This window comes from Pantherophis guttatus, chromosome 8 (genome assembly GCF_059756535.1).
Source record: "Pantherophis guttatus breed Tessera chromosome 8, ASM5975653v1, whole genome shotgun sequence".
In the NCBI taxonomy this organism is placed as follows: Eukaryota; Metazoa; Chordata; class Lepidosauria; order Squamata; family Colubridae; genus Pantherophis; species Pantherophis guttatus.
Window position 1 is genome coordinate 80,803,092 of NC_142070.1, and position 16,764 is coordinate 80,819,855.

Sequence of the window (16,764 nt, forward strand, 5' to 3'; positions counted from 1 at the left end):
CATGAACGCGTGGCCTCTTTTCTTGCTGTGGCCTCACGTAGCCCTGTGCAACTTAAAACTTTAACAGTAGACAGAGAGTAACCCTTCGTCAGGTAAGTGCGAAGGGCAAGCAGGTGCAGTCTTTACCACCCCACGGAAGGTTCAGCCACGCAGAGGGAGGCTGGCCTCCAGCAGTGTGCTGGTCACTGGGCACCGGTTCCCCAAACACGACAAACCCTCTGTATTTAAATCAATGATTCTTTTATTAGGAGCGCCGGCAGCCCCGGCAAAAAGTTTCTCTCTCACTGCAGGCTAACAAGTCTGTCTATCAGGTAGATGAATAGTTGTCTGCCGCGTCTATTCATCTCCGCCCCCTGCCTTTTATCCCCAGAGGTAGGGTGGGACTTTGCTAGCAGCAGTGGCTCTTCCGTCCCAAGGACCGGCCCATAGATTTCCACTGCTCTCCTCTCCTCTGTCTTCTGTAAATCCATGCGTCAGGCACTGGACCCAGCTGTTCCTCCTCTTCCTCATCAGCCACCTCCAGACCTGGGGGCTGTTGACTCTCCATCTGAGGGCTGACGGACGGCCCAGGCTCCGCCTCTCCCTCTCTCTGCCAGCTCCATTCCCCTTTCCCCCTCGGAGCTCTCCGGTTGCCTTGATGCTGACCTTGATTCCCACACCACCTCTTCATCTGATTCGGCTGCTGGAGGGGCCGGCGGCCGGGATGGCTCGCAGGGACACCTTCACCGAAATGGGTGCATTTTTTCAGTGGGGTGGTAAAAAAAGCAACAACAACAACCCTGTTAACCTTCTCAAAAAAACGAAAAGTGAAATCCATCCCGTAACTTTGAATCAACCCGCATTAAGAGATGCAGGTTACGTCCAATGTTCTTTCTACTTGCTTGATGGCAACGTGGCTAGGATATTCAGGCAGAATTCGGGGTTGCTTTGCATGCTGCTGCTATGGCCGCCGCTTGTGTGTTTGACACACTCTGAATATGTTTCTGCATGTCGTCTTTTTTTTAAGGCCATGTCGTAATGCTTTTGAGCCGATAATCTAAGCCCGGGTTTGGTTTGCTCTGTCTACTCAATTTCCTGTTTCAGGATGCTCCCCTCTCAGACTGTACGGAAACAATTGAAGGGCTCGAACCCACAGAGCAGGCCTTTAGTCCAGCTAAATCTGTCTCTCTTAGAAAGGTACTGACCGCTCTGTCCTTCCGCTCTCAATGCTCTTTCGCTTTTAACCTCCTTTTTACCCTGGTTGATCGTTTCTCTTGCTTGAGGTTACAAAGGGACCTACACGTCGGGTGCGAGTTTGAGGCTTATAACAGGGGTTCCCAATCCCCGGGAAACAGCCCATGGTCCATTCGGAAGCGGGCTGCGTGAGTGGCACGCGTGTGCATCTCAACTAACATAAGCATAAGTGAAAAAGGCAAGGTTCTACAGAGAGTCTCCCACTTCAGAGTCTTTTGTGTAGGATGGAGGGGGACAGAAATTCCAACTTGGGGTCTGCTTCGGCCTCCTGGTGCTGGGGTTTGGGCGAAGGCTGGAGGGAAGCGCCGCTGGTGGTGAAGAGGCAGAGTTCCTGTTGGGGCCCTAAGGAGCCCAGGCAGGCAAGTGAGGAGTGCCTGGGAGGGGAGAGTAGCGGCCACCAAGGCGCCCCTCGACCCAAGTGACATCGAGTTGACCACACCCGCTCAGTCATATGACCACCTGGCCACGCCCACCCAACCGGTCATTAGGCAGATCATATTAGTGGTCCACGGGATTTAAAATTATGAATTTAGTGGTCCTTGAGTTCCGAAAGGTTGGTGACCCCTGCTTTAGAGGACACATAAGGAAGGGCAGTACCACCCGGGTAAACGAACAGGAGGCGCAAATGGAAGTGTAGCATAGGAAGCCAAAGGGGAGAGATCGTTGTTGGCCAACTGAGAACTTGAGAAACTTGTGTATGGGGAAATGGTTCCTCTCAAAATCCTTGCATGGCACAACATGGAATTATTCAGGAAGTCACCAACATCTCATGGATAATGTCTAGGATTCGTAGACCTCTCCTGCCTGGGTTAAAGTCATTGTTTCTAACTTCACCGTCAGAAAAGAACTGACGGTAGAAACCATCATCCGCTAAGAAGAACTTGGAGAGATGGCCATGACATGTAGCCCTCGAACACAATTGAGCCCAATATTTATGTTGCTAAGTGAGAAATTTGTTAGGTGAGGTTTGCCCCATTTTACGACTTTTCCTGCCGCGTTTGTTAAGTGAATCACCGCCCATTATTAAATTAGTAACACGGTTGTTAGGCGAATCCGGGTTTCCCCGTTGACTTTGTTAAGGAATTCGCAGAGTAACCCTTCAGTAACAAGGGTGTGCACATGAAAGCGATTGAGAGTAGTTACGAATAAACACAGCCAACACACAGATACACTGAGTTGTGTTTATTTTCAGGAAATAGTAAGGCACAGTCCAATAAACAGTCCAGGTCATACACATATAAAGCAGGAGATAGTCAAAACGACAGTCCAGGGATAATCCAGTAACAAAGTCTTCTTACCAGTCGTCATAGTCATTCACAATAAACAGTTCTTCTGGATTTGCAAACAGTAGCATACAGAGATACAGAACAGCAAAGAGAAACAAACCATGTTTCTAGCTCCCTCTTAAGGAGATTGGCTACAGAGCTAACCAATCAGGACACAGTATGATGCAATACAGTGGTCTTAAAGCTATATTGAGGGTTTATATATGGCCAACCCAACAAGTTAGGTAATAGTCATTTCCTAACAGACTTGGCTCGTCAGAAGAATGCAAAAGGGGAATCACATGACCGTCATAAATACGAATCGGTTGCCAGGCGTCCGAATGCAAATCACGTGACCATGTGGATGCTGCAACGGCCATAAGTGTGACAAATGGTCATAAGTCACTTTTTTCAGTGTTGTACGTTCGAATGGTCACTAGCAAAATTCTTGTTTAGTCGAGATCTACCTGTATCTTCTACCAGAAAGTATCTGCAGAGCAAAATGGATTTGTGGGCTGTGGTTGAGCATAATGGGAACCACATGATGCATTTGTGCAGTGAAGCAGAGAAGATGTAAATCCCTCTTTGTATCAAAGAAGGGACGTGGTGGCTCAGTGACTAAGACGCTGAGCTTGTCGATCGAAAGGTCGGCAGTTCAGCAGTTTGAGTGCCGCGTAACGGGGTGAGCTCCCGTGACTTGTCCCAGCTTCTGCCAACCTAGCAGTTCGAAAGCACGTAAAAAAAAATGGAAGTAGAAAAATAGGGACCACCTTTGGTGGGAAGGGAACAGCGTTCCATGTGCCTTTGGCGTTGAGTCATGCCGGCCACACAACCACAGAGACGTCTTCGGACAGCGCTGGCTCTTTGGGTTTGAAACGGAGAGGAGCACCACCCCCTAGAGTCGGGAACAACTAGCACATATGTGTGAAGAGAACCTTTACCTTTACCTATCAGGGAAGCCCGTAGTAGAGGATCAGGCTATCTGTCCATCGGCTGAGGTGTAAACAGATGGTCTCAGAGGTCCAAGTAGGACTGCAGGAGCAAATGAAGAAAACACGGTTAATGTTTGGGGGCCATCTGTGACCCAGTCCTAAAACTACAAAATTGTTCTGGCGGTTTTGTTAGGAAGCCTCTCAAAAGATGCCCGAGTTGAGTTAAGTTGAGTGTTTCCGCACCCTGGGAAAGTAAAGTACAGTTTCTTGCAAAATTTCACAAAATACTCGTCTGCTGTTTTGGCAACGAAAGGCGGTGCAACCCGTTCCTAAGCCAGAGGGGACAATCCGTTGTTCGGATGGGTGCGTTGCGTTTTGTGGGTGGCGTTAAGAAGTCGAGGTAACAAATACTAGGCTTTGGAGTGGTTAAAATTCAAATTCCCCATGATGTATTAGTAGGACCTGCGTGAATTTCTGTTCACCTTCCGTGGCAAAGTCACCCAAACTGTATCGGGTTATAGAGCCTCTGATGGGGTTAAGGGCTGCTTCTCGAGAGGAGTGGGTGGGTATTTCTTCTCCCGTTCTTGGCCGAACGTCCACACCAATCTTGATTCATTAGAGTTTTGACAGTGGCGTGATGGTTCATTTTTCCTTCTGCCTTTGCTATTCGGCCCCATCACTTTATTTGTAACCCTGCATTCCCCCCACCCTTTTCTCTTGCTTCTCTTTTGCTCCCTTTCCATATCTTAGCCCTTCGGAGAAAACTCTGGGAAGGCCAGCTCGTTTTGGGTCAGTCTTAGCCAGGCCTTTGCGATTGGGATCAGGGTGCTCAGCTCTCTCCAACCAGCCTATGTTCCCCAATACAAAATGGCTGTCAGCGTCTCACCGCTGGCATAGAGAGGAGAGAGATAAACCCTGAACTTTTGCCTGCTAAATCCCTTTGAAGCCCGGTCGTCGTGGAAATGAGGAGGGGGGAGACATTCCTGTGAAATGACGAGATAAGTCAGTAGAGTGACTTGGAAGATAGCCAATGAGAAGCAGATAATTGGGGATCGGAAAGGGAGGGATTGGGGGGCAAAAGGACAGTCTTGTCCGCAACGAGTCATGATCCGGTTGCTGTGCTCAATTAAAGAGAAGATTTCCTTAAAGATTGGCAGTTTGGAAATTCATTTATTATGAGATAGCATCGAAGTCTGACAATGGCTTTGGTATTAGCTCTTTCGCCTGGATTGAAATCTGAACAGCCTCGTATAAATTATATGCGGTCATTCCTGCAAGACACTTTCCAGTGTCCAAAAACACCCATGGAATCGTAGTGGTGTGTTTGAGATCTGTCATATCAGGAGATAACCCGGAGGACATTATGAGAGAGAGTTCCTTATAAGTTATCAGTAGGAGAACTGTGATTCTAAAAAAGCTGTACAATGAATTTGTTTATCTGCTCTTGTTTCTAACCTGGTAAGGTTAACATAGTCAGCCTTGAGAATTTTGGCATGGTCCCTCCTGAGCTTCTTCCTCCATCCACTATGCAGCTGCGGGCTCTGCTGTCTCTATCTGACTGGTACCCAGGCAGCATCTCTTCGCCCTGTCTCCCAAGGTCCTTCTAACATCCCATTACAGTCTATTTAGAACACTGTATACAGTAGTGGCCAAAATTGTGGAAACCTTTTGGGAAAAGTTTATTTTTGAGGTTTGATGGCTAATAACACCACTTTTTTTTTGGAGTTTCAAGAGAATCCTATTCCACTGCTGGAATGGCCTGGGAATAGCCCTGACCTTCACTCAATGGAAAATCTATGGAGCCGATTAAAGAAACCTGTTAGTCAGAAGCGACTCAGCAATAAAACCCAGTTAATAGAAGCCATCATTCCATCTTGGTTTCACATGAGAACGGCTGCAGAACTAAAAGACTTGGTTCCCTCCATGGGAAGACATTGTAAAGCCGTCATTCATGCTACCCAAGTATTAACTGACATGGGGATCATTTTTGTATATCTCGTTTTTTCTACGTGTTTCACTTTTCTTCTTTATACTGTAACTGCTATTCTCATAGCAAATCCTTCATGAAAGTTATTGCATTACATTCTTGATTCAATGATCTTTCCATGGATATATCATTTTTTGGCACTACTCCAAAAAAAAAGTGGTGTTATTAGCTAGTTTTAGAAAATACACTTTTCCCAAAAGCTTTCCACAATTTTGGCCACTACCGTACAACCTGCAAGGGAGTTGTTAACGGGTGCCAGTTTACATTTTCAGTTTGACTTTTTTTTTTTTCTTGCAGAAATTGGATGGGACAGAATAATAGGCCCAGACCTTTACAGATACAAAGCTTTGTAACCTTAACCTCTTTATCTTTCTTTCCACCTACCACTGCTTTGGGCAGCCGTGATTACTAGCGGGAATTCTCTTTCCATTGTTGTCCAGAGAGTGCTGCTTATCCCACTTCAGAGGCCAGCCAGGAAAAAAGCACTTGTGTATTTATCCAGTCAGTTGATTCGGTCAATTTATTTGCCGTGTTTATAGTGCAGCTTAATCAGAAAGCTCTTACTAGTTTGTAATAATTTAACAAAACCCCATTTTGTTGTTTCTAAAAATTGCCTAGTGCCAGATCAGCAGGGCAACCTCTCCTCTCCATTCGAAATTAAACTCTACGGGGACGTTGCTTCATTAGCGTTGAGCGCTTCCCATTTCTCCCCCCACCCCCCACCCCAGTGCCTCCAGCGTCCTGTACCCCAGACGGTGAGAGAGCTTTCTCTTCTTCTGCTTTAGGGGGAGCTGGTGACCGCCTCCAAGGCCATCATCGAGAAAGAGTATCAGCCCCGCGTCATTATCAGCACCACCGGGCCCAACCCCTTCCACAAACTCACGGACCAAGAACTGGACGACTATCGCCGAGAGGTCGAAAGGAAACAGAGGCAGTCCGAAGGTTTGTGTGTGGCATCAACTGGGCACCTTCACCTGTGATCCCATCGCACCTGGCTGAAGGGGCAAACCTTGCTGGAATACGTGGCATCGCTCCCAGAGCCTCCCATGGGCCGATGCTCGTGGCACCTGTGAATCCATGCCACGCGTTTTGTCTGACCACACCATTGTCAGAAAAGTTCTCTCTGACTTATGGCCCAGAACAGTGGTGGTTAACCTTTTTCTTGTTGTGTGCTAAAAGAGCGCGCTTGTGGCACCCATCATGCAATGCTCCCCCGCTGCACATGTGAGCACGACCCCTCGCTCCCCCGCCCACCCACCCCCGTTTTGGGCCTAGCAGGCCTCCCTGCAGCCTCCTGGGCCCCAAATCAGGCAGTGCGGTGGGGGGCATGCCACGCCCCTTGTGCTCCCTATGCCCCCCCCCATGCATGTGCGCGCATCTCCTGCATGCCCCCTGCCCCCCACGCATCCTGAAAATCAACTGGCCGGCAGGAGGCACACGCACACATGCGCGGTGGAGCTGAGCTGGGGACGGCTCATGTGCCCTCAGAGAGGGCTCTGTGTGCCAGCTGTGCCATCACGGGCCCAGAAGGGGACCCCACGGAGCTGCCACTCTTTATTTATTCGTCATTGTATTTGTTTCCAGAAGCTTTTTACTTTCCTGCTCGGTGTGAACGAGAAGGGATGCTGTTAACGGCACCTTTGCAAAGGAGAGAAATAGCTGCCGTTACAGGCAGTCCTTGGCCAGAATTGAGCCCAACATTTCTTGTGGCTAAGTGAAACATTTGAGTGAGTTGAGTGAGTGAGTCCATTTTACGACTTTCCTTGCCACGGTTGCAGAGTGAAATCACTACGTGGAGATGCGGCAACGGTCGTAAAAGTGTGATAAACGGCCATAAGTCACTTTTTCCGGTGCCGTTATAACTTTGAATGGTCACTAAAGGAACAGTTGTAAGTTGAGGATTACCTATATGCAGTAGCAGGATTTTTCGGCTGGCTGGAGTTCCCACACAGCCTTGCATACGTAACCTCTTGCGGTGTTGGAGAAGCACTTGGGCTTCAGCTTAAAAGGCGCCTGGGGCTGCAATTTCTATTCGCACTAGGAGCCGGCCTCCAAGGAGGATTTTCCTAACTTATAGGTAGTCCTCGACTTACAACTGTTCATTAAATGACTGTTGAAAGTTACAGCGGCACGGAAAAAAACGTGACAAGACCGTTTTTCACAGTTACGGTCTTTCCACCATCCCCATGATCGTGTGATCAAAATTCAGATGCTGGGCAACTGGTTCACACTTACGACCGTGGCTGTGTCCCAAGGTCAGGTGATCCGCTTTTGCGACCTGATGACCAGCAAAGTCAGTGGGGAGCCAGATTCACTTAACAACCGGGTTACTAACTGAACAACTTCAGCAATTCACTTGGCAAGAAAGGTCGTAAAATGAAGCAAAATCCACTTAACAAATGCTTCGCTTAGCAACAAAAACATTGGGCTCAATTGTGGGCCGCAAGTCGAGGACTCCCTGCATTTATTTTGTTTCACGGGGAGCTTGATTGATTTTTATTTTTTATTTTAAAAAAGAATTCAATTGTAATCTGTTTTGCGCAGAAGATTGTGAAGACGCCAGACAGCAGGGAGATAGGAGCTCTCCGGACCAAACTGTTGCTTCCACCCCACCCAGCACTCCGGTCAAACTCGAGGAAGGTATGTGTTGTGTGAATTGCACCCGAGGCGTTGCGTTTCCATCCCTTGGAGACAAAAAAACGCAAGGACAGCACTAAGTTGGAGCTAAAGGGAGCTCCCAAGAAAATTACCCCTCCAGAAGGTCTCGGTGGAAACATTCACTCCACTCTCAGTGGCCAGGAAGGGCAATTATAGCTTTCCAGCATTTCTCAAAAGCATCCCCAATCCCTCAGACGAATCCACTAGCTCCCCCTTTTACATCCGATCCATAAGTTACCCTGCACGGTCCTTGAACTGGGAGAATAAAATTGGTTCAAAGCATACCCAACTTCTCTCGGAGGCCATTTCCCCTTTTTTTCCCCTCTCCCTTTGATGGAGCTTCATCAGTTCACCGGTTTGGGAAGAATCCCAGGCTAATGGCCCTCAGGTGTAGCCACTGGGTTTCCCAGCCCATTCCTAACAATGCCCAGCCTTGTGTCGGTGTGTCTCTGTGTGTGTTTGCTTTTTCCGTTCCTCAAAGCTCTGTACTGAAATGTCTTCTTTTTTGTGTGCAGCCGTCCGTGGGCCTCCCTCCCTCTTGTGCGATTTGCGTATCAAGATCTAAAGTGCCCTTCCCTTTTCTGATTGATTAAAACGGACCCTGCTTAGATAGAGGTAGTCCCCGACTTACGACCACAACGTTGGAGCCCAACGTTTATGCTGCTGAGTGAAACATTCGTCGAGCGAGTTTTGCCCCGTTTTTTTTTTACATTCGTGCCACTGTTGTTAAGTGAATCGTGGCAATTGTTAAGGTAGCCACACGGTTTTTAAACTGAATCCGGCTTCCCCGTCGAGTTTGCTTATCAGACGGTCGTAAAAGGGGATCACAAGACAAACACACACCCCGGACACTGACCGTCATAAATATAAGTCAGTTGCCAAATGCCTGAATTTTGATCCCGTGATCACGGAGATGTTACAACAGTCATTAAATGGGAACAAAGGTCCTTAAGTCACTTTTTTCCAGGCCCCGTTTGAATTTTCAAGGGTCACTAAATGAACTGTTGTAAGTTGAGGACTACCTGTATTTGACCAGCTGACTCAGTAAAACAAAGCACACGCCTCCTGAATGAGTGGACGGACATGTTCAGTTTGGGCATTGAAAGTTTTGGCCTTTGACACAGAGGTTCCAGATCTGGAAGGACCTTTACTCTCCTTTCTGGGGATTAAATTCAGAAAGGAAGATCTGCACTTCTGTGGGTTTGCATCATAATTCTGTCTGTTCGCAGCCAATGAAACAATGCGTCATACAGAGTATTCGGTCCACGTTTTTCAATTTACAATATCTTTTAATAAGGCTGAGATCTGATCCGATCCGATCTGTTCTTCCCGTCCTCAAATTTTCCAGCATAAAGTTTCTTGGTAGTAAGATACATATATTGCATTAGAATTGGTCCCTAAGAAATTATGGAACTAAATAACCAGGCTGTTAAAGATGGTTTATTTCTTGTTTAGCTCACAGGGTGAATGAATCATTGCATTATGCTTAATCCTGACGCTTTTGGAAGTTAGTTACCAAATCAGAAGAAACTCTATAAAGCAGGGGTGGGAAATTATAGCAACTTTACCACCTGTGGATTTTAACTCCCAGAATTCCTGAGCCAGCCTTGCTGGCTTAGGAATTCTGGGAATTGAAGTCCACACAGGTAGTAAAGTTGCCATAATTGCCCATCCTTGCTCTAAAATCCCGAGGACTTCCAGGGCACATCCCTTGTCGTTTTCTTGGCAACAGCAGAGAAATAGCCCTAGCACTTACCATATTTTTCGGAGTATAAGACGCACCTTTTTCCCCCCTAAAAGGGGGTGAAAATTTAGGTGCGTCTTATACACCGAATGTAGCCCCGCCCACCCACCGGCCCCCACCCTTTGGCCTCTGCCTCGCAGCAGTTACCTCCTTGCAAGCAAACAGCAAGAAAAAACAGCTCCTTTCAGCTTCAGCACAGCCTAATTAGCACAAGTTGATTGGATCGGCCTCCCGACTCTCAGCTGATTTGTTCTCAGCTGTTTTGCGCAGGGCTCTGCTGCTTGCTGCAAGGAGGTAAATTGCTGGGAGCACATTTTTTTTTTCTCCTGGTGCTAATCAAGCTACGCTGAAAACGAAAATGAACGTGAAGCAGGCTGTTTGCTGTTTGCTGCAACAAGGCAAAATTGGGCTTCTTTTTCCTCACCGAAAAAGGTAGGTGCATTTTATACTCCGAAAAATATGGTATATACCGCTTCATAGTGCTTTTACAGTCCTCTCTAAGCGGTTTAGAGTCAGCCTCTGGCCTACAACAACCTGAGTCCTCATTTTATTGACCTGGGAAGGTTGGAAGGCTGAGTCAACTTTGAGCCGGTCAGGATTGAACTGCTGGCAGTTGGCAGAGTTAGCCTGCAGTACTGCATTTTGACCACTGCGCCATCACAGAAGTAAGGGAAGGAGAGGGAGGGAGGGAAGGAAGGAAGGAAAGAAGAAGGAAGGAAGGAAGGAAGGAAGGAAGGAAGGAAGGAAGGAAGGAAGGAAGGAAGGAAGGAAAGAAAGTCTAGCAATAGCAGTTAGACTTACATACCGCTTCACAGTGCCTTTACAGCCCTCTCTAAGCGGTTTACAGAGTCAGCCTCTTGCCCCCCAACAATCTGGGTCCTCGTTTTACCGACCTTGAAAGGACGGAAGGTTGAGTCGACCTTGAGCCGGTCAGGATCGAACTGCTGGCAGTCGGCAGAGTCAGCCTGCAATACTGCATTCTGACCACTGTGCCACAACAACACTCCTTGTTGTGTTGTTGTGTTGCCTTCCTTTGAGCTGGTTCTTCAGTCTGGGTTCTCCTGGATGTGATCAACCCAGAGCTGCCCCGCTTCCTTCCTTTCCACCAGCCCACCACCATCCGGGCAATAGCCGCTTGGGCCCGTGTTCTGGTCACTCCTGGCAGCTTTCATTATCGGAGGCTTTGCCTTCAGCCCGGGGATGCTTCTTTCCACCCAGCCCAGCAGAGAATGGAGGGTGCAGGATGGGATAAAGGAGAGAGGAAGAGGAGGAGGAAGAGCCAGCATCTGGGTCGCACCTTCCCTAAGTGTTGCTGTAATTGGGTCTCCCCATTTTGGTGTTTTATTTTAGAAAGATGTCGGGTCTCTGCTCAGGGAGGCCTAGGCCCGAAACATCTTTCAGTGACATTTTGTGGCTTGGTGGACCGTGTGTGTTTCCTTGTCTTCTTCGCCCCCTGGGTATGGCCAGCCATCTGTGATGAAATTATCCGTGTGTCCCCCCCCCTCCCCATTTCATTCTGTGACCTCTTAAGAATGGTCGTAGCCATTCTTCTTCTCCGACTTCAGTGGCTGTGACGGATGCATAGACTTTTTTCTCTTTGTGCTTTCTTTTTTTTTTTTTCCTTCTTCCTGTGGCTGCCTTACAAACAGGAGGTGGATATGCTAAAGAGTACCTGTTGCCATAGTAAGTACCACGGACTTCCCTCCTGCTCGCCCTGCCTTGTTTTTCTCTGCTTTGCTTCCTTTGTTATGATCTTATTTTACTTTATTATTATTATTTTGTTTGCCTTTCCGTCCCTGCTCCGATGTCTTCCTCATGGTGTGGATTTGACGCGTCAGGCGCTTCGCATACTTTTTTTTTTTGAGTTTGCTTAATTCTTTCATTTGCTTGGCCAGCTTCAGCAGATCGGAGGCGCATCTAATTTGGAGCCCAGATTAGATGTGTGTAGCTGTGGTTCGGTCTTGGCGCTGTAACCCACTTTCCCCAGAGGGAAGGAAGACATTGGCTAGGGAGGTGATGCTTCTTACAACATAACGATATCGTCTGAACCTTGGAACCTCCCCTTAGGAGAGAAATACCAACACGCTAAATAGGCACATTGTGTTCATCACAACGCTTCTATTTTGCCAAGTGGCCCATCTCCTGTGCTCAGAAGGACAGGTCAACCTTCCTTCTGGGCATCAGGTCCATCGCAAATGATGCTTCAAGTAAAGAAACCAGTTAATTGCATTTCTCTGGTCCTCAACCTATGACCGTCGTAACTTTTGAGTCCTATCTGTATGTGTACGGTGGCAAAACTCGTCATAATTTCTATAAAGTGGAAACCTGCCATCCCTTTAAATCTATCGGGATGGCTACATATTTCATGTAAGTTATCAAGGATGCATATTAGCGCCACTTAATTTATTAGGTCCCAGTTTTTCTTCTTAAGGCTCTCCGCTTAGAAAGAGAACATCCCTTCAGGTATAGTCTAATAAACCAGATGATGGTTTATGAAGTAATTTTTTGATGTTCTCTATAGCCTTGCCACCAGGCGTTTTATATCCTAATTATAAAAGTGGCTGTTTTTCTGTCCAGAGCACTTAAAAAAAAAAAAAAAAAAGGAAAGCAGGAAAGGAGAGTTAAAAAGAGGACTTGTGAAGTATTTCCAGCAAAGCTAATTGAGCTTTTAATTTGCCAAATGGCTTTTATCCTTTCACTCCGCTTTTAAATTACCTAACAAAGTTGTTGTTGTTTTTTAAACTCCTAACAGTGTTCGGTTTGCTGAGTTCGAGGTCATTATGACCCCTGTGCTAACAAATTCTAAACTTGAAACGAAAATACACAATGTGCAGAATTGTTTGAATACAAATAAATTTTTTTAAAAAGGTAAAGGAGAGAACACAGTAGGACATCCCACAGAACGGTAAAAAAATTCGATGACGATTCTAAGACCCCCAACTTCTGCTTTGAAAACATAAAGAGAATGATCTGGCTAGATCTTCCCATCTCCTGATTCACTCGTGTTTTAAATGCCGTATACTTAATAATGAGCATAACCTGGAATCTTTCCAGAATCTGCTACGCCTTTCTTTTTTTTTCTTTTTTTTTTTCTTTCTTTCTGAACACGCCCTTCCTCTTAGAATCACAAGATGGCCTTTTTCCTGGCAGGAGAACCAGGAAATGTCTTTTAACAGAGTGAACAGTATAAACTCTCTGAGTTCTGTTGCTTTGATCCAATGGAACAAGGTCATGAGCTGCTCCGTTGCTCTTCCTTGCAACTGCTCAGGTGTCTGGCTGAGGGGCGCCCCAACCCTTCATTTTTTTTCTTACTTCATCTAAGCAGAACGTCCAAAGGTTCCCTGCAGAGTTGGGTGTTCTCTTCCCCCTTTGCACATTAAGAGCTGGCTCCAAGGGCCAGCCCAAAGGATGCTTCTCCCCCTCTCCTTCCTGGGGGGGGGGGTTCTTCCCCTTCTCAGCCCCCAGAGGGCTCTGGGACCCCACGCAGGTTTGGGTTTGATCCCACGCATGCAGCTTTGCATTATTAGCCTTTCAGATACCAAAATTAGCTGACGTTTGCTTGGCTGGCCACCAAGCTGCCTGTTGGAGTCCCTGCATTCCTTTATAACACGGGTGGGCAACTGTGACCCCCTTTAGGACCCGCGAACTTCCAACTCCCCGAGTACTTTGGGAATTCCAACTCTGGAAGTCCACAGGTGCTAAAGGGGCCATTGTTGCCCACCTCTGGTTTATAAAAACGGAAGGAGAGAGAGAGAGAGAGGTGTGCACACCTGTCTGAGAAAGGCCTACCTGTTTCAACCATTGCTGATTTCAGAGGGAGGAAGGGAGGGTTTTCCTAAGCCCCCCCCCCCGAAAGAACTAAACCGTGCCCACAACTTTGCCATTCCCTGATCCATCAAAAAACGGGGATGGCAGTTGGTGACTGTCCAGGATTGTTCCGGACGTTTGGAAAAAGTCCCTCCTGTTCCTCAAGAGAAATTGAGGTTGGGAGCACCTGCAGCAGCCTCCCAGGCCTTGTATCCAGGAGCTCTTCCCTCAGACCTGGAAGCAGCTCTGGGTGAGGGTGAAGGCCGACGTCAGCCTATGCTTGTGAACCCCACAGTCTGGGGACCTCCTTAAGCAGAGGTCCCTGAATTTTTTTTTTTTTTTGCTCTGCCAGTGATGCAAGTATTTCTACCGGTTTCCCCAAAAATAAGATCGATCCTGAAAATAAGCCCTAGCATTTTTACACGTGTGCCTAATATAAGCCCTACCCCAAAATAAGCCCTACTTAACAGTCTGCGCAGCCGCCCGCCCACCCATTCAATCTGGTTGCTCGCAGTGCCGTAGCCACAAGGCAGGATGGTGGTGGAGCTACCCTACATGCTCCGCACTGGCTTACCTCAGGGCCCCCCACAGCCAGACCATCCATGCCCCGACGCCTGCCTAGTGGTGGCAGCACCAGCCACCGTGTGCGGCCCATGTGGCCACCGGCCTACTTCTCCTTGTTTGCAGCCGCAACGGAGCAGGTGGCTGAGCGGTGTGCTGATGCCGCAGCTGCGAGGCAGGTGCCAAGGCATGGGTGGCCTGCCTGTGGGGTCCCTGAGGTAAGCTGGTGGGCATGTGGGACAAGTCCACCCCATCTTGCCTTGTTACCATGGCACTGGTTCATCACTCAGCCTCCTGCTCCATTGTGGCTACAAGCAAGCAGAAGTGGACACGGGGTCCTGCTGGATGGGGTTGTTGGAGCTGCTGCCACGAGGCAAGGCAGCTGTCAGAGCATGGGTGGTCTGGCTGCGGGGGCTCTGAGGTAAGCCAGCTCCACCTTCCCCTGCGAGCAAGCAGAAGAAATGGGCCTCCTGTACCTGGGGGAAAAAATAAGACACCCCCCCCCCTCCCCAAAATAAGTCCTAGTGATTATTTTGGGGCCAAAAAAAAATAAAATAAGACCTGGTCTTATTTTCAGGGAAACGGGTAGTTCTTCAGGATGTAGAGCGTCAAGCTTAGAGGCCACCAGTGCCATCACCTTCCCCTTAACCATTCCACAAGCACAGCTCTTCCACGGGGGAGGGGGAAGGATTTGTGCCATCAACCAGGGTGGCACAGAATGCCAGGTACCCCAGAGCTGACCCCAAAACCTCCCATTACCTTGAGGGCAGCCGATCCCCTGGGAAAGATTCGGGGAAACCACCATGTGATTTTCCACATTTCCACCCAGAAGGCAACTGAGTTAACATCTTGAGCTTAAGATCACCTCTCTTGTCCCTTCCCCCTGCAGCCAGGAAAGTCCCTAAAGCAAGCAAGAGCCCCTCCCCCTCCCCCCCCCAAATTGGGAGCATCCACCCTTTTGGGGTTCTTTGCATGTATTTTAGTCTCGCAATGGCGGAATGGGCCAACTCGCCACGGCCAGCTCATTGTGGGACAATTGACCAATTCTATTTAATTACTTAAATAAATTTAATGTTTGCCCTTCACATTTCATTATGTCCCTCCTTTTTACATCCTTTCTTTAATTGTTCTACTCCACTATTAATATTAATGTAACTCTTGTCCCCACAGCGAGTTGGCCATGGCAAATTGTCATCAGCCCCGCAATGCTGCAAACCTTGTCTTGCAAAACGAGTCCCTTTGAGAGGAGACGGCTCAAGTTACGTGTAAATATCCCCAGGGAGAATCTGGCCAGCTTCTCTCTCGGGCCACATAGGTGGGATGGGGCTGCCCAGGATTGCAACCCCTTCCCCTCAGAGGCCAATTGAAGAAAGTGGGTGCAAAGAAGCCCCCTCTTCACCCGTCTCTCCTGTCACTTGCTCCCCCAGAACGGCTGCCTGTCCAGACGGGCCATGAAGGCGGCGACAGCAGCAGCGAAGCGGCCCCCTCCCAGCCAAGCCTCCCAGACCTCACCGCTCCCGACCAGCCTTCCGAAGAAGTCTTTGGGACGGAGGATGAAGACCCCGACCTTGCCGTCCCCCAGAAGGAGGGTCCTCCTGAGAGCCCCCAGCCCTGCCCCTCCTCGAGCGGAGAGCCTCCCCCTTCTCCCCTGGCCGAGGAGGGGGCAGCGGCCGAAGCCGGCAGCGAGGAGTCTCCGGGGAAATCTCCCTCCAAAAAGAAGAAGAAGTTCCGCACCCCGTCCTTCCTCAAGAAGAGCAAGAAGAAGAGCGACCCCTGAAGACCCACCCCACCCCAAAGAGAGGGCCCTGGTCTTTACGCATCTTCCCTTTATTAATCCCTGGAATATTATCAGATTCTTCCCTGTGCTTTTTGTTTGGTCTTTTTCTTGTTTAAAAAAAAAAAAAAGGACAAATAACACTATAGCTTGACTGTTTTTTGAGTTTATAACTGGAATTTAGCAAGCAGAAGATGCTCATTCTGTGTGTGCAAAAAAAGCAGCCGAGCTGGGGAGCATCCCGAGCATGTGAAGGAGGAGAGGCTTTCCCTGGTGGGAGCCCCTCTGTTAAAACGTTGAAGTTCTTCCCCTTCCCTCCCTTCCTCTGGCTTCCGATGTGAAGGCAACGCGCTCTGCTCACTCCCACGTCCGCTCTTGCTCTTGTGCAGGTGGCTTTGCGGCCAGCTGGCCAGCGGAGCGGAGCCCATTTCTGTGCAGGGGAAGGGGGGGCCCTCGTGACCGCTTCCTCCGCCTTGCCCCTGAGGCTTTCCGGCCACGCTCTGCCTTGCTTGGTGTCGTAACATCGCTGAGACTGGAGCCTATTTTTGTGTCTTAAGAATGAAGTAACTTTGTGGCATTTTCTTGCTCATCCCCCCTTGCCTGTTTTCTATTCAGTTTAATAATAGCCTTTTCCACAGAATAATCTGCTATTTTACTAATTTGTTTTCTAGCAAAGCATTGTACTCAAGTCACTTATACCGATGAAAGATAAGTTCACGTCCTTGGAAAATAAAATGTATTCCTAGCAGGCACAGACTGGCTCCCTTCATTTATGCGGGTCCCGTCTCCTCCAAGATAGCGCC

General features: G+C 48.4%; 1 protein-coding gene across 39 annotated transcripts in view; it reads left to right on the forward strand.

Annotated features, from left to right (window-relative positions):
* The window catches only part of ADD1 (adducin 1), a 45,543-nt gene extending 28,834 nt beyond the window's left edge, over positions 1-16,709 (forward strand). For 9 of the 39 annotated variants that reach the window (XM_060688817.2, XM_060688837.2, XM_060688821.2 and 6 more), the window contains 4 exons: positions 1,084-1,176; positions 6,203-6,359; positions 7,962-8,057; positions 15,615-16,709. In XM_060688817.2, the coding sequence (XP_060544800.2) occupies positions 1,084-1,176; positions 6,203-6,359; positions 7,962-8,057; positions 15,615-15,964 (696 nt within the window). In that variant the 3' untranslated portion in view covers positions 15,965-16,709. Of the gene's footprint in view, positions 1-1,083; positions 1,177-6,202; positions 6,360-7,961; positions 8,058-11,468; positions 11,504-15,614 lie in introns of those variants that run through there. The other 30 variants (XM_060688838.2, XM_060688827.2, XM_087875518.1 and 27 more) reach the window with 9 other exon arrangements.
* Positions 16,710-16,764: the final 55 nt, after the last annotated feature.